This window comes from Ovis aries, chromosome 24 (assembly GCF_016772045.2).
Source record: "Ovis aries strain OAR_USU_Benz2616 breed Rambouillet chromosome 24, ARS-UI_Ramb_v3.0, whole genome shotgun sequence".
In the NCBI taxonomy this organism is placed as follows: Eukaryota; Metazoa; Chordata; class Mammalia; order Artiodactyla; family Bovidae; genus Ovis; species Ovis aries.
Window position 1 is genome coordinate 27414901 of NC_056077.1, and position 21503 is coordinate 27436403.

General features: G+C 51.7%; 1 protein-coding gene and 1 long non-coding RNA gene across 4 annotated transcripts; one reads left to right on the plus strand and one right to left on the minus strand.

The window, feature by feature from the left end:
- Positions 1-1661: 1661 nt before the first annotated feature.
- ZNF629 (zinc finger protein 629) lies at positions 1662-10314 on the minus strand. Of its 3 annotated transcripts, none has more exons than XM_004020915.5 (3): positions 10154-10314; positions 7641-7748; positions 1662-7485 (listed from the first exon to the last, which is right to left on the minus strand). In XM_004020915.5, exons 2-3 carry the CDS (start codon positions 7711-7713, stop codon positions 4952-4954), a joined length of 2607 nt encoding a protein of 868 aa, XP_004020964.1. In that variant the 5' UTR covers positions 7714-7748; positions 10154-10314; the 3' UTR covers positions 1662-4951. The 3 variants fall into 3 exon arrangements, with proteins under 3 accessions (XP_004020964.1, XP_042096471.1, XP_060261825.1); XM_042240537.2 differs by lacking the exon at positions 10154-10314 and adding an exon at positions 9468-9751; XM_060405842.1 differs by lacking the exon at positions 10154-10314 and adding an exon at positions 8948-9322.
- Positions 9381-20683, plus strand: LOC132658564 (uncharacterized). Its single transcript, XR_009598370.1, has 3 exons — positions 9381-9451; positions 15970-16046; positions 17454-20683. It is a non-coding gene; the product is annotated as an uncharacterized LOC132658564 (long non-coding RNA).
- Positions 20684-21503: the final 820 nt, after the last annotated feature.

The following is a 21503-nucleotide window of genomic DNA, read 5'->3' on the forward strand; positions in this document are numbered from 1 at the left end:
TAAAAAAAAAACAGCACTTCCCTTGGGCTCTCTGGTGCTACAGTCTGCTATATCATTTACCAAATTGCCACCATTTATGGCCAGGGTTGGAGGATGGAGCTAAGATCATGTCACTCCTTAATTCCCCTTTCCCCCAATGGTGTCATCCCCGTTACTCCAACAAGGTACTCCACAGTCCAGCCTCTGCTCTTTTGCCTTTTCTCAGTTCCACCCACTATGCTCTTAAGCTGACACCTGTTCTGCATTCTCTATCTCCCACCCCACCCCTGACCCCGACACTTACTATTTCCTGTTCCTGCCGCCCTCATCCTTCAGGTCACTGCCTCTAGCCAGTTTCCTGCCCCGCTGCTGTGGCAGGTACTATGCCTGGATCCAACCTCTTCTGCTAAGTAAGAACCAATGGGGAACTTGCCTGGTGGTCCAGTGGCTAAGACTCTGCACTCCCAAGACAGGGGGCTCAGGTTCGATCCCTGGTCAGGGAACTAGATCCCACATGCCACAACCAAGAGTTTACCCCCTGCAATTAAGACCCAGTGCACCCCAGTAAACTAAAAAAAAAGGAATCAGTGGGCTCCAGTGTCTTCTTCCTGTGGAGTCCCCTCATTTTACAGAGGACTCCTGTACTGATGGACTTCAGTGTCTCCAGGAAATATAGACTAGCCTTCATTACTCGCTTCTTCATGAAATGCAATTTCTTCTCTCCCTTCCCCATCCCTTGCTTTCCAGATGGAGAAGGGAAAGGAGAGACAATTGAGCCTGCCTTGGGAGTCGGGGTTACAGGGACAAAGGGAAGGTGTGGAGACAGCTTCCTGGCTAGGGCAGGAGGCCCCCAGCAGACTGGGGCAGAGGCAGGCACTGGGTTAGAGCTGCCTCAAGCAGTCACTTGGGCCAGGGCAAGGTCTAGGCCCAGGAGATACATAGTGCTGAGGTAAGCCTGCAAGGAGGATTTGGCGGTGCATCCTCGCCTGACCCAGACAGTGTGGAGCCCAGGCCAGGCCCGGGCAGGCCCAGGGTGGGGGAGGAGAGGCTTGGTTGTACCCAGAGCTTGCTCCTGGTCATTCTGGTTTCCTATACCACCTTGCAGTAGATCTTAGGTAAATGGCAGCCTTCTGTTAGCCTCAGCCTCTCCACACGTTGGGGGCTCATGGGCTACATCCTGAGAGTTAGATGACGAGCTAGGTCTCCACCCACTTCTCTTCAGGGTCTAGGAGGCTCTGGTCCAGAGGAAGGGCTGGACCCAGTCCAGGACCCAGGAGAACCAGGGGAGGCGGCTGCCAGCTTCTGGAACTAGATCTTGGGCGCTGTGCCTCGTGGCAGTCTGCAGAGGGTGTGGGTGTCGTGGCCAGGGAGGGCTCCCTAGGGCAGCACAGCTGGCCCTGAACCAGCCCAGTGCAAGTCACCAGGCTGCCACCCAGAAGTCGGCATGTTGTGCTGCTTGGCTCTGCCACCTTCTCAGCACATTTCTCACCCTGTCTCCCAAGAGGATAGATTTTAAAGCTGTAAACCCTCAGGCTCCCACCAGCAAGCACCAGATGGAGATTTCCGGCCTCTGGGAACAGGGCTGAGCTGAGCTTTTGACTTACATGTGGACCCTGCCCTGGCAGAGAACGGGCTCTCTCAGCTTGCTCTGAGCTTGAAAGAGAAGATAGAAAACACCTGGGAAATCTTATTCCCTTTATTCTCTTCAACTAATCAACATGACCACCGCTGACACAACACTGCTATTGACACACAATACTCAAAAGTGGGGCCTTTCTTCACTCCAAGGGGACAAGTCAGATGAGTGGGGGCAAAAGAGTCGGGGCTGCTCACCTGAGGGGCAGGTGTGATGGAACCCCACCTCTTGGTTGATGGTTTCGAGCTTCCCCACCATTCAGGATTCACGGCAAGTTCTCCCAGGCTCCCTTCTGACCTCCATATCCATAGCAGTTTCAAGTTTCACCCTAAGTTCGATCAGTTTCTACTCTCCCTTCTGCTTTCACCAATGACGCTGACCCTGTGCTGCGCTCCTCCATGAGGGCCTGTCTAAAGAGTCAGGCTTGTGTGGAGTTGGACAGGAGGGTTTGGCTACACTCCGCCTTCCTGACTCACTTCAGGTGGGAAAGTGCCACGATCCCCTGGGCTTTGGCCTGACCTGGTCAGAAGGACTCAACACTGCCGCCTCCCCCACCCAGCCTGCTCCCTGCTTAGTTCCTCCCAAGATGTAGCTCGCTCTGGGAGGAAAGCAGCTGGCTAAAGGAGTTTGGGGAGGTGGGCAACAGAGAACAGGTCATACCCCAAAGGTCTCTGACTCTGCCCCCTTTCTTGCTATGAAACCCCAGACCCCAACTAATTGTGTCCACATCGTCCATTCGGTACCACAGCCAAGACCCCTGGCCCTCACCCTATGACATGCGAGCATCCTACTATGTATGCTACACCCGAAGCCTCGGAAGGTCCTCGGTCAGCCTTGACCACCCATCTTCCCCCTGGACTGGCCCTGAGCCCCAAAAGCTGCTCTCCCAGACCCTTCTGGAGACTGATTCCTCAGGCCTATTTCCAAGAAGATCTGCTTCTAGTTTTACAAGGGGTTTGTCTCTACAACTGATTTTTCTTTCTCCTGCCATCTTAGAGGAAAAAAAAAAAAAACCTGCTTGGAGAATGGTCTCCTCTTCCTCAGCCTGAGGGATGCCTCCTTGGTCCATGCTGTCAGTAGAGGCAGGCAGGCTCCTTCTCCCCTCCTGGTGGTGCTTTCTGACCTGGCACTTGGGTGGGTGGGGCTTTATGCAGGTATTAATCAGGTCTCCTCATAGTCCCCCAAGACCTGCCTTTTCCTTCTCCCCAGCAGGCCTAGGCTTTTCCTCCTACAGTGTTCTAGATTTGAGTCTTTGAATTTGAGGGTCATCCCTTTGGGAACAGGACAGACGAAGGGTGAAGGACTTTCACCTTTTGAACTTTTAGGTAATGGAATCAGAGGTCTCTTCCACAGGTTTGTAGGAAGCCGGGTCACCCTCTCCAGGGACGTGACTCCCCACCTGGCATCTCAGTTCTACTTGTACCACAAGGCATTACTGGGGCCAACGTGGTGTCAGTGTGCACTTCCTCTGGACCCAGCTCTGGACAGGGAGTCCTGTCCTCCTTTAAGGGTCTCTGGGGTTAGGGGGTGGGGTTCTTGTTATGGATGTTTCAAGAGTTTTGGCTCTTCAACCGTTTCAGAGGACAACAGTCTCATTCCCCACCACGGGAGCAGGTTTGGCAGGGTTAATGAAAGTATGTCACTGTTCGTGGTGTGTGAGGACAGGAGACACGCCTGGCCAGGGAGTGTGTTTCTCACCATTCTGTCTCTCTCTGAAGGTTTCTGGCTAAGGAGGAGAGGAGCCAAGTGGGTAGACTCTTGTCTTCTTTCCAAGACCACAATTGGGCTGGGCTGCTGCAACCTCAGAAGGCTCCAGGTACCCAGGTGAGGAAGGTGGTCAGGCCTCTGCGTACTCTTCAGGGATCCACGGTCCAGCCTGTGGGGCATCTGGACACCCATCACTACGTGTCCTCTTGCTGGCTCGTCCTCTCGCAGCCTTGCTAACAGCTCAGATGAGAGAATGAGGTTAAAAACCAGGTTGCTGGCTAATCCAGGCTCTCGATTCTGGCCATTCTGCTGTCCCTTGTTGCCAGGGAATCAAAGGTGGTGCTCTTAAGAGAAGTCTGGCCAGAATTTGACCACACACAGACCTCGTGTCTCTGAAGGGAGTTATTCTTTGGAGGACGACTAGCAAGGCTTCTCCCTCTCTGAGGACAGAATGTAAGGAAACGGGCTGCCACAGTCTCAGGACTGATGGCAGTTAGATTGCAGGAGAAGCCTCCCGATAGTGAGACCTGAGAATGCGGCAGGAGGGACCCTCCATCCCTGGAGGCCTCGCAGTGAAGATGTTCCCCAGCTGGGGAGGGGAGTCCTGCCTGGCTCGGGGATGTGGGGATCTCTGGTGGCCTGAGCTAGGATCTGCTTGTACTTGCAGTTTGACAAGCTTCTGAAACAGGGAAGACTGGCAGCCTGGGGTTTGTTGGGTTCCATCTCGACAGATTCTCCACCTTGGTTCGCTTTCCTCAAAGCACTCTAACAAATTACCCTGCTCTTCCCTCCTAATTTTTGTGGTGGTTTCCTAGTCTCCTTACACTTAAAACTTTTATGCTCCCCAAACTTTGGCCTTTAAACAGGCTGGACATGTTTTTTTCTTCCCATTTTGGGGGTTCTTTCTGATCAGGAGTTCCATGGGCCTCTTCCTCTCTCACACACAATCATCTAAGACTTCCTTCGTCCCCCATGGAACCCCCAGTGCCTTGAACTGGACCTTCTCTTCCTAGTTCCTGGGTCATTTCTCCTCTGGGGAATCAGAAGGTTCCTCCTCATTCCCACGCTCCTCCCCCAGACCAGCATTTTCCTCGGTGTCATCGTCCACGGCTCTGGCAGACGGGCTCCCTCCCATACTCTTGGGGGAGAGAACGCTGTGGAGTGAGTTCATGGGAGGTCCTTCTACACCTTCTAAGGGTCACTCCTCCCAAGTCGACGCCATTGTCGGATTCCCTGTGCTTCCCCGACCCTATAGTTTCACTAGGTTTTCGATACAGTTTTATAGGGTTGTCTAGAGACATATTGGGACCTCTTCCTACAATTAATAGGGCTTTTATCCACTATGGTTTATAGGGTTTTTCTGCTACAGACTTAAAGGGCTTTTTTTTTTCCTACATATTTATAGGGTTTCTAACCCAACAGTTTTTCTCTACTGCCTTATAAGTGGTTCCCACCAACAATTTTAAAGGGTTATTCATCACTGATGTAAAAGCACTACTTTTACCCACAATTCTTTATCCTCTTCTTCTCTACAATCTGATAGGGTTTTCCTCCTTTCCCCACATAACTTTTGGGGAGACCCAGTGTTCCTCTCAGGAGAGAGAGAGGCCTCTGGTCCCCAGACCCTGTTCACAGGGTGACCCCGGGGTGGCAGCTCCTATGGAGGAGGAGGGCTGAGACTTCTGTGAAGCCATCTCCACACTCGGGGCACAAATAGGGCTTTTCTTCCAAGCTGGTTTTGGGGCTTCCCCCTTCCTCATGGCTGCTGCTCTCTGTGGGTGCAGGGGCCTCTCCCTCACCTTCCTGGCTTGTGGACAGGGTGGCTGGCTCTGGGAGGGGGTCCTCGGGTATGGGGGACTTTTCTCGGGTATGGGTCTCCTGGTGCCGAATGAGAGCCAGGCGATCGAGGAAGGAGGCCCCACAATCTGAGCAGCTGTAGGGTCTGGCCCCCAGGGGGCTCCTGAGGTGCTCCAAGAGGACGGAGGAGCTCTTCCCCAGCTCTGGACTCTTCTGGGCTTTCCCGCCGGCATGGACTTTCTGGTGCAGCAGCAGCTCTGAGCTGAGGGCAAAGCTTTTTTTGCATTCGGGGCATTTAAAGGGCTTTCCACTGAGGAAGGGACTGGGGCCCGCCCCTTCCCCGAGGCCAATCCGATAATCGGGAAAGAGAAAGGGCTTTTCATTGCCGTGGGTGACCTGATGCTGGAGGAGCACCGAGCGATCCAGAAAGCTCTCGCCACAGTGCGAACAGATGTAGGACTTGGAGGAGGGCAGCCCCAGCCTGTGGCTGAAACTCTCCTGCCCGTCGGGCATTTTAAAGGGTTGTCCGGGCGGGTCAGCTCTGCCCTCCGCAGCACCGGGAAAGGAATTCCCTCCAAAAGGGAGCCTGGGGGACCGGAACTGAGGCGGCTTGGGAGCAGGGTGGGCGGGGAGGCCGTCCGAATTTTTGTAGGGGTTTTCGCCAATATGGATCCTCTGATGCTGCATGAAGATGCCCTCGTCGTTGAACCCCTTCCCGCAGACCAGACACTTGTGGGGTTTGGCTCCAGGGGGTGGGGTCAGCAGGGCAGGGTCCCCGAGCCCCAGGAGGCCGTCGCCCTGAGCTCTTCGGGCCGGGGTCTTGCCCCTCTCGTGGATCACCCGATGCTGCTCCAGCTCGTGCGCCTCCAAGAAGGCCTTCCCGCAGTCGGAGCACACGAAGAGGTTCTCATCCATGTGCGTGCGCACGTGCGTGATGAGGTTGGAGCTCTGGCTGAAGCTCTTGCCGCACTCGGGACACTTGTAGGGCTTCTCGCCCGTGTGCGTGCGCCGGTGCTGGATCAGGTGCGAGCTGCGGATGAAGCTCTTGCCGCAGTCGGAGCACTTGTAGGGCTTCTCACCCGTGTGGATGCGCTGGTGGCGGATGAGGGTGGAGCTCATGATGAAGCTCTTGCCGCAGTCGGCACAGATGTAGGGCCGCTCGCCGCGGTGGATGCGCTGGTGGTTGATGAGGTTGGAGCTGACGCTGAAGCTCTTGCCGCACTCAGGGCACTTGTAGGGCCGCTCGCCCGTGTGCGTGCGCTGGTGCCGCAGCAGCGTGGCGCTCAGTGTGAAGGTCTTGCCACACACCGGGCACTTGAAAGGGTCCTCGCGCAGATGAGTCCGCTGGTGCTTGATGAGCGTGGAGCTGTGGCCAAAGCTCTTGCCGCACTCCAGGCATTCGTAGGGCTTCTCGCCCGTGTGCGTGCGCTGGTGCTGGGTGAGCTCCGAGCTCTGGATGAAGCTCTTGCCGCACTCGGTGCAGCGGTAGGGCTTCTCCCCGGCGTGGATCTTCTGGTGCTTGAGGAGGTTGTGGTTCTGGCCGAAGCGCTTGCCGCACTCGGGGCACTTGTAGGGCTTCTCGCCCGTGTGGGTGGCCTGGTGCTGGATGAGGTCCGAGCTGCGGTAGAAGGCCCGCCGGCACTCGCCGCACTTGTAGGGCTTCTCGCCCGTGTGCGAGCGCTGGTGCTTGATGAGGTTGGTGCTCTGGGTGAAGGCCTTCTCGCACTCAGTGCACTTGTAGGGCTTCTCGCCCGTGTGCGTGCGCTGGTGCTGCACCAGGTTGGAGCTCCAGCTGAAGCACTTGCCGCAGTCGGGGCACTTGTAGGGCTTCTCGCCTGTGTGCGTGCGCTGGTGCTGCACCAGGTGCGAGCTCTGCGTGAAGCTCTTCCCGCACTCGGAGCAGGTGTTGGGCCGCTCGCCCGTGTGGATGCGCTGGTGCCGCAGCAGCTTGGACCACTGGCTGAAGCTCTTGCCGCACTCGTTGCAAATGTAGGGCTTCTCGGCGCCGGCCGGGCGGCCTTGCACCAGCTCCCGCAGGCTGGGCTCATTGGCTGGGACCACCGGAGGGCTGTTCCAGGTGGTCAGAGTCCCCCACTGCCAACTGGCCTCACAGGCCTTGGTCCAGTCTGACGGGGTCGGGACTACCTCGGGAGTAGGGGTGTCCAGAGGGGTCTGGTGGTCCGAGGGGCTGGAGTGACCCAGCGGGGCGGGGGCATCCTGGGGGCCGGAGGCATCCTGGGAGGGTGTCTCCAGGGGCATCTCTGATGGGTCCTTGAATTCTGGGCTCTGATCTGGATCTCCCAAGATGACCTCCTCCCCAGAACTTTCCTGCTGAGCGTTCTCCTCTTCGTTCCCACTCTCTGCACCTACAGAGAGAAAGGGAGTCTCCAGCCCCCATCTCCTTTCAGAACCCGGGGCAGGCCTCACTTCCCTCCTCCCCAGGTTTTTCCCAGAGCCTGCGCCCCTCCCTGAATGGGGCCACTCTCTCCTCAGGACCGCTGTCCCTTCTTGCGTCCCTCACCTGGGTGAGCATCGTCCGGGCTCTGTCCAGGATCCTGCAGATCTGGGCCCCAGAGCGCCGTCTCAGGTTCCATCCCGGAACTCAGGGCTGTGCAGTGCTCCAGGGACCCTGGGGGTGGGGTGGGGCAGGGAGCTGAGCTCCGGCCTGCTTTGACTCCCCCACCCCCACTCCCCTATCTGCCCCATCCCCAGCCCTTATTCCTCCTGATGTGAACTGTAGTCTCCTACCTCCCCATTTTTCTGCGCCTCGGTTCTCACCGCAACCCCCTCCCCCTGCAGGCCTGCCTTCTGCTCCAGAGCTTAAGATCACCACTAAGCAAGTAGGTGAATTTAAGAGTGTAATTAAAAGCTTGTCAGTCATAACCCTTTGAACCCAGAATGGGGGCTGGAGAAGCATCTGACGCCCTCGGAAAAGGAGGCACTCACCCCACCCCTCGGATGCCCAGAGGCTGGGAAACCTATTTTGTTAATCAGAGGAAGCTCATTAAGACTCTAATTTTCCTCCTTAATGGGGCTGCTAATTGGGACCAATAAACTTTGCTTATGAGCCCCACAGAGAACCAAGACTAGCTGGAACACTTAAAGAGTTAAAAAAAAAAAAAAAGTAATAACCACCCTGATTTCCCTGAGGGGACAGCAGACAGGGCATTCCAAAAGACTGGAGCACTTTCCCGTTATCTAAGCACAGAAAGAAAGAGGAAGCTCCCGCTAGAGGTAGGGAGAAGGGGCAGTTTAAAGCCATCAGGGGCTTCTGCAGAAACTACTTTGAGAGGGAAATGGAAAGGAAAAGAGAGACAGGATGAATGCATGCAGACCACCTGGCATGTGCCAGTAGACGCAGTGCCTGCCATATGATCCTCATCATCTCACCCCCAAGTCCTGTGAGGAGACCCAGGAATCAGGTTGTCCATTTTCCTGGTTAGGAAACCAATGCCCAGTGAGATTTCTTCAAGGTCACAGGATGGGAAGTGGCAGAGCTAAGACCAGAAATGCAAGATTCTGTGTCTGGCATGCCCTGGCCTCTAAGAGAGGGAGATGACCTTGAAAGTCATGTGAAACTCACAAACGTGGGCAGATGGGGAAAGACAGCTCAGTCAGAGCCTACTGGCCATGGGAAAGGGCTGGAGAAATTCCTGGGACCAGAAGGTTTCCCTGGCTATTAAAGAAAGGGTTGGATCCTGACAACCCAGAGCTCTGAACAAGAAACAGAACACTCCCGGCTGAAGCCTTCCACTATGGTTCCATCCTGGCATCCCTTCTAATCCATTTTCTCTTTTGTTGCTGCTGTACTCCATCCCTAACACGTACTGGGTGTTCGGTAAATTCTGGATGAATGAATGAGATGCCCCTTGCTCCTACAGAACCTCTTTGGTCCAGTGCTTTGGAGAGGATGGCAGCAGAGGAACAGGAGCTCAGAGTGAAACACAGGCAGCTCTCACTCCCAAAACGGTGATAAGATTCCGGGATGAAGGAACAGGGCCTCAGGAGCTAAGTGCAAGGAGAACTCCCCACAAAGTTTAGACCCTTAAGAGAGACCCTGTGGGGGCCTGGGCTTTGGGTGGTCATGTGCAAAGACCCCAGAGGAGGCTGTGGGGTGGTAACCAAAGTGAAGCAGGAGCTAGCTGAACCCAGGAGAGACAGGAGTTAGATTTTAGGAAGTAAATGAATTTCTTCATCCCTGCCGCTTCTTAGGCTCTGAGAATCCCCCACCCCCATCCGTAAGCGTCTGTGGGGAGGTGGCAGCCGGGACCTCTGCCAAGCTGGGGGCTGGCTGCCTATTTTGAAGAGGCCTGCTGTGTTTGCTGAGGACAGGTGAGCACTCATGTACCTTGATGTCTCTGGAGAAATTCAAACTCAGCGGTCCGGGGTAGAAGGGAAAGGGTTAATGACAAGGCCGACATGGAGCAGGAAAGTGGGGAAACCGAGGGAGGTGAGAGGTGCTCGGGCCTGCACGGGCCTCGATCTCAGGCCAGCCCCACTGCGAAGGGAGAGGGAGGGCAGAAGAGGAGGAGGCTGCCTCCCAGAGAGGTGTGGAGAGCGGCCCAGGGTGACCCTGACATGGAGGCAGCTGCGGGAATGCAGCCACCCTGGCCCCGGTTCCCCCCACGCCCGCACCGGCCCAGACCCTGGACTCCGGCTCCAGCCTGTCCCCGCGACCCTCCTTCCTTTCTCCAACCCTGAGCCCGGCATCCTCCCCTCCCCTCCACCCCCGGGGGCACCCAAGATTCCCGGCTCCCCCGCGGCGCCCCAGCCCCCGGCCCGCCGGCCGAATTCCCTCTTCCCAGAATGCTCACGCCCTCCCCTCCCCCACAGCCAGACCCTCGCGCTCTTCCCAGAATCCTCGGCCCTCGCGGCCCCTGCCCGGCCCCCACCCCTACCCCGGGCGGCCGGGGGGCGGGGGAGGGGGCTCACGCACGGGCCCGGGCCCCCGGCCTCCCGCGCCCCATTGTTCCCCAGCGGCCGTCCCGGGCCCTCCAGGCCACCCCCCCGGGAACCCAGGCGTCCCCCACTCACGGCTCTGGGGTCTGGGAAAGGCCGGAAGGCAGGATCCAGCCCCAGGGGACTTAACCCCTTGAATGCCCTGCCTCGGGGGGCGGGCTAGATGCCGAGGACTCTAGGGTCCTTCTCAAGGGGTGATCCCAAGCTGAGGACCCGGGGACCAGTTCAGGGTGACTGGGACGGAGCAGGAAGTGACCCCAGCTTCCCGGGCCCCTCTAGCCTGGAGTCAGAGCATCAGCTCTATGGGATTTAACCCTTTGCCTCCCACAGCCTGGGAAAAAAAGGAGGACGGGGAAGCCGGGAGGTTTGGAGACAGCACCCCTCTCTCCGTCTCCAGTGGGAGCTGGTTCTCGGGGGAACCGAGATGCCAGTGAGGGGCTCGGGATTTCTGGCCACCCTTCATCTCGCAGGGGCTCCGCCTGCCGCTCCCAGAAAGCCCGAGCTCTGATTTGGTGGCTGCTGGTCCCCTGGGGCCTGCCTTTGTTGGGACTCAGACCCACAAAAGGGGCTTGGATGCCTGGGTTGTGGGTTGGGAGCAGGGGCTGGCCGGCCACACTTGGAGATGGAACATCTACAGACCAAAAAAAACGGCTTAGTTGAAATAAGTCACAGCAGCAAGCATTTGGGCTGAGGGGACCAGCACAGCCAGGAGGGATTTGTGGCAACCTGTGCCTCCCTGGCAAGTGTGTGCCCACCCCCTTGGCCCCAATTAGCTCTCCTTACAGGAGGGAACTGAGGCCTGGTTGTGGCGGGAGGGAGGAGGGCCACAGCCTTTCCCAGTAGCTCCTGAGGCACCCAGCTCAGAGCAAGAGAAAAACCCATGTGGCCTCCCAAGGCCAGTTTATGTGGGCTCCCAATGTTTATAGCCTTGATCTCTTTTCCTCCTCACTCCAATCCACGAACATCCCCATTTTACAGGACAGGAAACTAAGGTGTGAGATGTGAGGCCATGCCACTATTTCAATTTAACACATTTGTATATGGAAGCCTATTACCTCTGGGCACTGTGGGGAACAGAAAGGTGGGGAGACCTCGGAGCTGAACAAAAGCTGGGCTCTCTACCCTCAAGAACTCAGAAGGTTTGAGTGTGTGTGTGTGTGTGTTAAACACAAAGGAATTACAGGAGAACGTGAGTTCTGTCTGTTCAGAGACGTGAGTGAGCTGGAGAAAGAGGAGGAACAAACTGTCAGAAATTGCTATAGTGGATGCAGCTTCTCTGGGCCTACGTCTGCTGTTTAGAGAGTGTGGCCAGCAGGACAGGAGGCCCCGCTGGGCTTGCCTCTGTTCCTTATCAGCACTGTCATCTTCCACCTTCTCTAGCAGCCATATCTCCATCTTATCCTTGGCTTCCAACACCTTTGATACCTCGCTGTCACCTCAGGGTCTTTGCTCCTCCTGAGCCCCCTTCCCCTGTGTTTCTCGCAGCATGTTTCACCCCAACACTATCAGCCTCTCCTGCACGCATGGGGGTTAAGATCAGCTCCATCCAGGCAGGAGCCTGGCCTCTTGTCATCACTGCCATCTAGAGCAGTAACTGGCAGGTAGTAGGTGCCCAGTGCACAAAGTGAAGTCATCCTCCTGCCTCTTCCATCTGTTTCTGGATCAATCCCCACGCTGGACAGATGGGGCAGAGGTGGGTAGATCCGCCAGGGCACAGTCACATTCATTCGCAGACGTCCCCACTCTCGCCCCCTCTCTCTGAGGGACGTGTGAGAGGGAGGCCCACATGGAATCAGAAAGGCTGGTGGGCAGATCTGACCTCCAAGGCTCTCTCCAGCCCTCCCAGGGCTACAAAAGTCTGACAGGGCCCTGGGGCAATGGTGGACAGGAAAGCTGTACCCTAGAGGCTCACAGAAAGAGGTGAATTTGACCTACAAGGTTTTTTTCTCTCTCTTTTTTTAACTGAATAAATTGCTACCTTTAAAAAATTGGTACATTTCAGGACTTCTCCGGTGGCTCAGTGGTAAAGAATCTGCCTTACAATGCAAGACACTGATCTGGGAAGATCCCACACGCTGTAGAGCAACTAAGCTCGTGTGCTATAACTACTGAGCCTGTGCTCTAGAGCCTGGGGGCCACAACTGCTAAACCCATGTGCTGCAGCTACTGAAGTGCCTGCACCCGAGCCTGTGCACAACAGCAGAAGCCGCTGTAATGAGAAACCCACACACTGCAACTAGAGAGGAGCCCACACAGCAACGAAGACCCAGTGCAACCAAAAATAAATGCACTTTTAAATGATTACCCCCAAATTGGTACATTTCATATAAAAATTCGAATTTTGGAAAATCCAAAGATGTGGCAACATCACCCAAATTTTCACATGGTGACAGCTGGCTGGGTGGTCGGGTCCGTCTTTAGTAGGACATTGACTTTTCAGTTTGTCACAGTCCTTGTCACTCCATTGTGTCCCCAACTGTGAGACTGAAAGGTAGTTTCAATATATTAATCATCTTTCATTGTTGCTCCAGCACCCACATAATAGTAGCTATTAATTCTGTACCCCTTGCTCTAGGTTCACCAGGTTCAGAATAATAAATAGGAGGATGATATCTGCTGACATGGTTGCATTGATGATGCCAGGCACTGTCCCAAGGGTTGACATGTAGTAATTCCACAAACCTTCACAACAACTCATGCAATCATTATTATTATTATTTGAGGATAGAGTGAGTCACTGGGACACAACTTTCTAGGAATGAGATGGATTTAAACCCAGGCATACTGACTTCAGAAACATCATGGCTCTTAACCAGGACTCAGGTTGGCTCTGTGTATGTGTGTGTGTGTCTGTGTGTGTGTGCGTGTGTCTGGAACCACAGGGTAAACCTCTCAACCCCACCATTCTCTCCTCCATTAGCTCCAGAAGCTGGAGAGAGGAATTGGGAAAGGCGGGGCACCCTGGGTGGTTCCCTGTCCCACTTCTAGGGAGGCAAAGGGTGCTCTGAAGGCGGGGGTGTGCTGTTCTGTTGCCTATAGTCAGCTGGCACAGTAGCCACGAAGGAGACCCTCCTGCCAGGGAAATTTATGGAAGGATGAGGACTGACTCCTTGCCTTTCATGGACAGCCCACTGCCATGTTCTTCTTGGCTGCAGCTCACCAGCCTCCCGTGCAGCCCCTTAATACACGGCCTTGTGCCCCGAGGCCCAGGTTACGCTGAGAGCAGTAAGGTCCTGAAGGTGGTTAGGTGTGTGTCTGTGTTCAGTCATGTCCAACTCTTTGCAACCCCATGGACTGCACCCTGCCAGGCTCCTCTGTCCATGGAATTTTCCAGACAAAGATATTGGAGTGGGTTGCCATTTCCTGCTCCAGAGGATCTTCCTGACTCAGGGGCTGAACCCGGGTCTCTTGTGTCTCCTGCGTTGACAGGCAGGTTCTTTATCACTGCTGCCACCCTGTGATTCCCTGGAGGTGGATCCTGGTCCAAACCCTGCTCCATCTTCACTGCCAGTGGGGTCTTGGGCAACTCACTTTGCCTCTTAGAGATTTAGCTACCTCTTCTTTGGAAAGAGGATGAGTCTTGTTTTCCAAGGGACGGGAGGGTTACCTGAGGTGATGCTAGAATTCAGAGCTGACCAACTCTAGCCAGGTCTGCCTCAGTCTTCCTTGTCAGAGTGCCCAGCCCTCAGCCTGGTGGGCAGGAGAGCCAGGAATCTGGAAACCATGTCCTGGGTCATCTGGGAGGATGTGGAGCCATGACTAGACACTCCAGTCCCCTGCTTTGTGGATAGGGATGCTCTCAAGGCAGGAGGCAAGGGCTGGGAAGGTGAAGCCAGAGGAGGCCACTCACCTCACCACCCCAGGCACTTTGCCATGAGGACACCTTTCTAGCCACAGGCAGAAAGGCTGCCAGACGCTGCCACTCGAAAAGGATGGGCCCTTCCACCCCCAAGATATGCATGCTGGAGGCGTGCAGGGCCCTGTGGGGCTCCTGAGCACCAAGCCTTTCTGTGTCTCTGTGTCTTCTTTGATTACAGCAAACAGCTTTCATTCAGCCTCCATGACCTTCCCTCGGTTCCAGTGGGCAGATTCAAGCAGTTATTACTTAGGAAAGGGAGGCGATGGGAGACTGAGGAGAAGCATTCATGAGAAGCTTTGAGAGCAAGGACCTATTTCCCCATCAAGCCCTGGCTGGGGAACAAAAATCCCCAAAGTCATGCGGCCAAACAACAACAAAAAAAATTGGGTGACATGTATTCTCAGAGATGTTCATTAAAGTTTTACATGTAAGAGCACAAAATTGAGGCAATGTAAATATTCAACCAGAGGAAAAATAACTCAGCACAATATGGTATAGGTGGTACGTATGGAAGGAATTGTACATACAGCTATTAAAAGTGTGGCTGTGAACGACTTCCCGCATGGTGCAGTGGATAGGAATCCGCCTGCCAATGCAGGGGACACAGGTTCAATTCCTGGTCTGGGAAGATTTCACATGCAGAGAGCAACTAAGCCCGTGCACCACAACTCCCAAGCTTGCATGCTGCAACTACTGAAGCCCGTGTGCTTGGAGCCTGTGCTCCACAACAAGAGAAGCCGCCACAGTGAGAAACCTGTGCACCTCAGGGAAGAATAGCCCCCACTTGTTGCAAGTAGGGAAAGCCCACGCACAGCCACAAAGACCCAGAGCAACAAAAAATAAATAAATAAAACCATTTTTAAACTATATGACTGTGAAGACAATGAAGAAGCAAAAACTGACAACTATGTTTTTAAAGCTTAGAAAAACAGAAGGAGGAAATATAACAATAGGCAAAAATGGTTGAACTAGGGGCAGGTAAAAAAACGAGTGAGTTAATTTGTTAACTAAAGTACAGTTGACTTACAATACTGTGTGATTTTCAGGTGTATGATTTGATTTTCACATATTTTTTTAGTATGGCTATACTACTTTTCTAGTGCAAAATCCCAACTATAGTATTTCTTGCCTTTTTGATAACAGCCACAAACAGGCATGAGGTGATAGCTCACTGTTGCATTGATTTGCTTTCCGTTAATAATCAGTGATGTTGAACATCTTTTCATGCGCCTGTTGACCATCTGTACGGCTTCTTTGGGAAAATATCTGTTCAGCTCCTCTGCCCGTTGTTTAAATCGACTGGTGTGGGCTCTCTAGTTGTGGCACACAGGCTCTGGAGTGGTGCATGCAGGCTTAGTTTCTCTGCAACACGTGGGATCTTGGTTCCCTGTGTGCGTGTGGTCACATTAGTTGTGTCCGACTCTTTGTGATGCTATGGACCGTAGCTCTCCAAACTCCTCTGTCCATGGGGTTCTCCAGGCAAGAATACTGGAGTGGGTTGCCATTTCCTTCTCCAGAGGATCTTCCTGACCCAGGGATCAAACCCGTTTCTCTTAAGTCTTGTGCACTGGTGGGCGGGTTCTTTACCACTAGCGCCACCCACTAGGGATAAAACCCACAACCCCCACATTGGAAGGCAGATTCTTAATCACTGAACCATGTAGCTTGTCTTTTCATTGTATCAATGGTCTCCTTTGTTGTGCAGAAACTCTTTAGTAGTCCTATTGCTTTATTCTTGCTTTTGTTTTTCTTGTCTGAGGAGTCATATCTAGAAAGATATTGCTAAGACCATGCATGACACCTTTTAGACCAGGGTTCAGAATGAATGAGCACTGTGTCATTGTCAATCCCTATTCTTGTATTCACTGGGTAAGTGACATGAGTGTTGTCTGGTTCTATGGTTCTTTGTGGGCTCCTAATGATCACCACTGTCCTATGGGAACCTTAAGGGTTGAGCTTTGTAAAGTTATTATCACTTGACTGATGCCCTCTTTTTTTTTTTTTTTTTTGGCCATGTTACATGGCATGTAAGATCTTATTTCCCTGACCAGAGATTAAACGCAGGAACTCTGCAGTGGAAATATGGAGTCCTAACCACTGGACCACCAGGTAAGTGAAAGTCCCTAACTGATGCCTTTGGACTGCTGAGAGATCCTTGTTTTGCTCTGTAGGTTTGTTTATTTCCAAATACTGCTTCATGTGGGAGAACTGTGAAATCAGATATGTAACCTTTCTCTAAGATTTATGGCCTCAGATATTAAAACAACATCTTTTTCAAGTTGATACCATAAGAGTTGTTGTTATTGTTCAGTCACTAAGTTGAGTCCAACTCTTTTCGACCCCATGGACAGCAGCATCCCAGGATGCTCTGTCCTCCACTGTCTCCCAGAGTTGGCTCAGACTCATGTCCATTGAGTCAATGATGCTATCTACCAATCTTATCCTCTTCCGTCCCTTCTCCTTTTGCCTTCAGTCTTTCCCAGCAGCAGGGTCTTTTCCAGTGAATCAGCTCTTCACATAAGGTCGCCAAAGTGTTAGAGCTTCAGCTTCAGCCACAGTCCTTCCAGTGAATATTTAGGACTGATTTCCTTTAGGATTGACTGGTTTGATCTCCTTGCAGTCCAAGGAGGTGACAGAATTCCAGCTGAGCTCTTTAAAATCCTAAAAGATGATACCGTTAAAGTGCTGCACTCAATATGTCAGCAAATTTGGAAAACTCTGCAGCGGCCACAGCTTGGGAAAAGGTCAGTTTTCATTCCAATTCCAAAGAAGGGCAATGCCAAAGAATGTTCAGACTACCATACAGTTGCACTCATTTCACACGCTAGCAAGGTTATACACAAAATCCTTCAAGCTAGACTTTGGCAGTACATGAACCGAGAACTTCCAGATGTACAAGTTAGGTTTCTAAGAGACAGAAAAACCAGAGATCAAATTGCCAACATATGCTGGATCATAGAGAAATCAAGGGCATTCTAGAAAAACATCTACTTCTGCTTCATTGACTATGCTAAAGCCTTTAACTGTGTGGATCACAACAAACCATAAGGGAGATAAGGGAATCTGGCAGTTGTGTTTGTTTCTTTATTTGTACCTTGCTTGGTTTCAAAAAAGGACTTGAAGTATTACAGCAGGTGCCTGGCATCTAGTAAGCCTCCCAGCCATTAAAATGCTGGCCATCATTACCAATTGTAGCTGTGGTAGCAGAGTATCATGATCAAGATAAAAAATAAAATGGCAAACGGAAAATAAGTGGAGAAATGATAACATGAATCCAGGCTTGGTGTACAATACATACGTACAAAGTTTTGTTTGTATAATTGCTCAAAGTGGGTTTTAGTACATCAACTCTACTCCAATAAAAATGTTTTTTAAAAGTGGGTTATAGATTTGCTGAGCTTTCTAGAGGCCCCAGCAAATATTGGTTACAAAATTCATATGAGGACTTCCCTGGTGGCACAGTGGATAGGAATCCACCTGTCAGGGCAGGGGACAAAGGTTTGATCTCTCCTCCAGGAAGATTCCACACGCCACGGGGCAACTAAGTCCATGGGCCACAACTATGGAGCCTGTGCTATAAAGCCTGCGAGCTGCAACTGCTGAGCCTGCATGCTGCAACGACTAAAGCCAGGGTACCTAAAGCTTGTGTTCCACAACAAGAGAGGCCACCGCAACGCGAAGCCCTCGCAGCACAATGAAGAGTAGCCCCTGCTTGCCGCAACCAGAGAGAAAGTCTGTGTTCAGCAATGAAGACCCACTACATCCAAAAATAATTTAAAAATTCATATAAGGTTTGGGAGAAAGTTCTCCTGTGAGTGCTCACCAAGGTGACATTTTATGATGCCAAGGGTCATATTACCCTCACCCCATCCGCTAATTCTGGATCCAGTCCAACACAGAGACAGATGGCAAACAAAGCCCCAGTGGGGCAGGATACACAGCATGGCTATTGTAAATTCAACCAGTTTTAAAGACACCGTTACAGATTACACATCCCAGTCATAAACAATCTCAATAAGGGGATTAGCTACAACATGTGCCTTTTGGCTCTTTGGGGTTGGTAGATAGTATCTCTTCCTTGTCAGCTCCAGGGGCCATACACAAAAAATGAAATGGTGGCCCTAGAAATACCTAGCATATAGGGCTTCCCTGGCAGTCCAGTGGTTAAGACTCTGCGCTTCCACTGCAGGGGGGCTTGGGTTCAATCCCTGGAGGGAATTGGGATCCTGCATGCCATGCAGCTTGGCCAAAAGAAAAAAAAAAAAAAGAAATCCTAGCTGATAAGAAGATGGCTTAAAACAAAACCAGTATTTGAAGGGTTGGTTTTTTTTTTTTTCAGTAGTTATTTATTTGGGTGCATCGGGTCTTAGTTGCTGCAAACTGGATCTTTGCTGTAGTAGCTATGGTGCACAGATTTAGTTGTCCCGTGGCATGTGGAACCTAGTTCCCCAGCCAGGTATCGAACCTTCACCCCCTGCATTGCAAGGCAGATTCTTAACAGTTGCACCATCAGGGAAGTCCCTTGGAGGTTTGTTTGTCTGATTTTTCACACTTGAGATCTGATCACTAGATTTGGAAAAAGACTGCCTTTTATAGGGGCAATCAAGTTGTTCTGGCTTCCAGCTACTCAATCTCCAGCTTATCTGTCCAGCCTTCTTCCTCTTTTCTCAGATGTCTGGGGCTCAGGTTTGACCTCTTTCCTTCCATATTAACATGCTTTTTTTTTTTTTTTTGGCCATGGCTTGCAGGATCCTATCTCCCTGACCAGGGACTGAACCCACTGATAGCAGTGCAAGCTCCAAGTCCTAACCACTGGACTGCCAGGGAACTCCCAAGAGTCGGCGCCAAGTATTTCCATGAGTTATTTTAGTTTTTGCCATTGTTCTGGCAGGTGGCTATGGTTGCCCCTATTTTATGCCGAAGAGGTAGAAGTTCAGAAATATATGAAGTAGCTGCCCAAGGTCACCTGGTTAGGTAAGAGCTGTGATTATTGCAGCCTGATGGGATTCAATGTCTTTCCTCTTCCCTACACCATGCCATTGTACTCACAAGTCATCCACTGGATGGTCTGATTGAGAATTCCAGCTGAGTTAAACATCAAGACTGCTGGACTTTGGTTTGTATTATTAACATCTTTTCCCATTTTTGAAAATTGTGATTTCATTCGTCTATCTGTTGTACCTCCTTCTCCAAGGAATCAGGTGGCTTAGAGCTCACTGGAAAATTTTCTCGTTTGCCTTGTTCAAGTGGGATCAGAAGATGTGACTTAGTTCAAAGCAGCAGAATGCTTTCTTAAAATCTCACACCTCCAGTGTCACATTTCCATTTTCCCTTGCCACTGTTGGTTATAAAACAAATTTCATAATGCAAATAAAAACAACCATGAAATAGGAAGAAATCATCAAATATAAATAGTTTGATTATATGATTTGTGAGAAGCCATCTCAAACATGATTAGTAAGAAGATCCATCTCAGTGCCTCCTAGAAGGAAAGGGAAATTGGCTAAACTGATCAAAATTCAAAACACCCACACCCTTTAACCCACCAGTTCCATTTCTAGATCGTACTTGGAGACACATGCGGCACGGAAAAATGTAAGCATAATCATAGGCATTGAAATGTTGTTTCTATAGCAAAAGATTGTATATAATTTACATGTCCAGGACTTCCTGGTTGATCCAGTGGTTAAGAATCCACCTTGCAGTACAGGGCACTCAGGTTCGATCCCTGGCCAGGGAACTAAGATCCCACATGCTGCAGAGCAATGAAGCCAGTGAGCCAGCTACAACAAAAGATCCCATGTGCCACAATTAAGACCCAATGAAGCCAAATAAAAACAACTAAACAAAACAACAACAAAAAACCCTAAATGTCCACCAATAGGGGAGCTGATTAAATAAATTATGGCCTAAACATATAATGGGGCTTCCCTGGTGGCTCAGAGGTAAAGAATCCACCCACAATGCAAGAGACCTGGGTTCAATCCCTGGGTGGGGAAGATCCCCTGGAGAAGGAAACGGCAACCCACTCCAGTATTCTTACCTGGAGAATTCCATGGACAGAGGAGCCTGGTGGGCTACAGTCCACAGGGTCACAAAGAATCGGACACAAATGAAGCGACTTAGCAAGCATCCTGTTTGGTTTCCTCACGGGAGAAAGTGTGTGTGGTCTTTGAACCAGTGTGGCCTCACACTCCTCTTCCTGCCTGGGGTACATGAAGTGAGAATTCATATCCTGTCCTGACTGAACAGTCCTGACTAAATCACTGACTCGTAGAGTGATCCTGGGAAAGCCCAGCACTTTCTCACAGAAATGACAAGATGGACGCTGATGTCCAGCCCTCTCAAACCTTCAGCCAGGCAGAGGGAGCAGCGTGGCTAAGGACATGGTAAGAGAGGGGAAGAAAGATGGTGCCTGCCAACTCTGGATCTTCATCTTCCATCACCCCTCACCCCTTTCACTCACAGCTTCCTGACCCACCCTCTCCTGGGCTGCTCTCCTGTGCGTCTGTCTAGTTGCTACATCCCTAGGGAATGAAAGGACAGCTGCCCACTTCCTCCAGGCTTCCACACTCTCCAAGAACCTTTAGTCGGACTAAGCGCTAGAGCCCAGTGAAAACTGCCCAGAGGGACCCTGAGCAGGAAGGAATGGCCAATCAGACTGGCCCCTGAGGTTTCCACAGGGTGGGTGAAAGGTTGGGCTGGATGGTAATAGTTTTTGAAAGTAAAAGCATGGTTTTAATTTATCCTTAAAATGTATACTCAATGCCTTTCCTCTTTGGATGTCTGCAGCTTCCTGCTGCTGCTTTTTTAAACTTGCTCCTTTTTAAGGTCACAAAAGCCTTTTCTTCAGGTGAGAATGGTGTCCATCCTGGGAGAAATTAGGTGCTTTTGCACAGCCTCCTCAGCCCTGGACTCTCTAGACATTCATGTCTGTGACATCACACACATGGTTTTAGTTTTAATGGTTTCCATGCTTTTAGCTTGGAATTTCCAGAAAAAGTTTTCAAACTCAGAGAGGAAGTGTGAGGAGAAGAGGCACATGACCTGGGGCTTTGAGGGCTTTGAGTTCAAATCAGCCTCTGACCTACATACACTCAGTTACCCATAAAATGGGAGGAATACTCCCCTCACAAAAGTGTCCTATAGCCACTGAGATCAGGTCTACAAGGAACCAAGAAGGTCCATAATCAACAGCAGCCTCTTACTATCCTCTCTATGGTGTTCCTGATGTTCCTGACGCAGGACTGACCTTCTACCAACAGATATTTTTAAAAAGGAAGCAGTAAGGAATCGGCCGGCGCTCCGGAGTTAGAACTCCGCGCCAGTTCAATACTGGGTCGGAGAACTAAGATTCCACAAGCCACACTACCAAAACCGCCGCCACAACAAAAGGTAGCAGTACAAACAAACACAAGCATTTATTGAGCACTTATTATGTGTCAAGCGCACTTAAGGGCTTGCATATGTTAATTCATTGAATCCATACAGAAAGCCTTTGAGCTAGCTTGGTTATGTTTGCAAAGAAAGCCAAGGCTCAGAGAAGAGGAATACCAGCCGAGCTGG

Coding starts and splice junctions, on each gene's coding strand:
- ZNF629 (XM_042240537.2), bottom strand. CDS start 9,540: ATGTCGGCCTTGTCATTAACCCTTTCCCTTCTACCCCGGACCGCTGAG. Junction 7,749..9,467: donor ATTTCTCCAGAGACATCAAG/GTACATGAGTGC, acceptor CCCCACCCCCAG/GGTCCCTGGAGCACTGCACA. Junction 7,486..7,640: donor CCCGGACGATGCTCACCCAG/GTGAGGGACGCA, acceptor TTCTCTCTGTAG/GTGCAGAGAGTGGGAACGAA.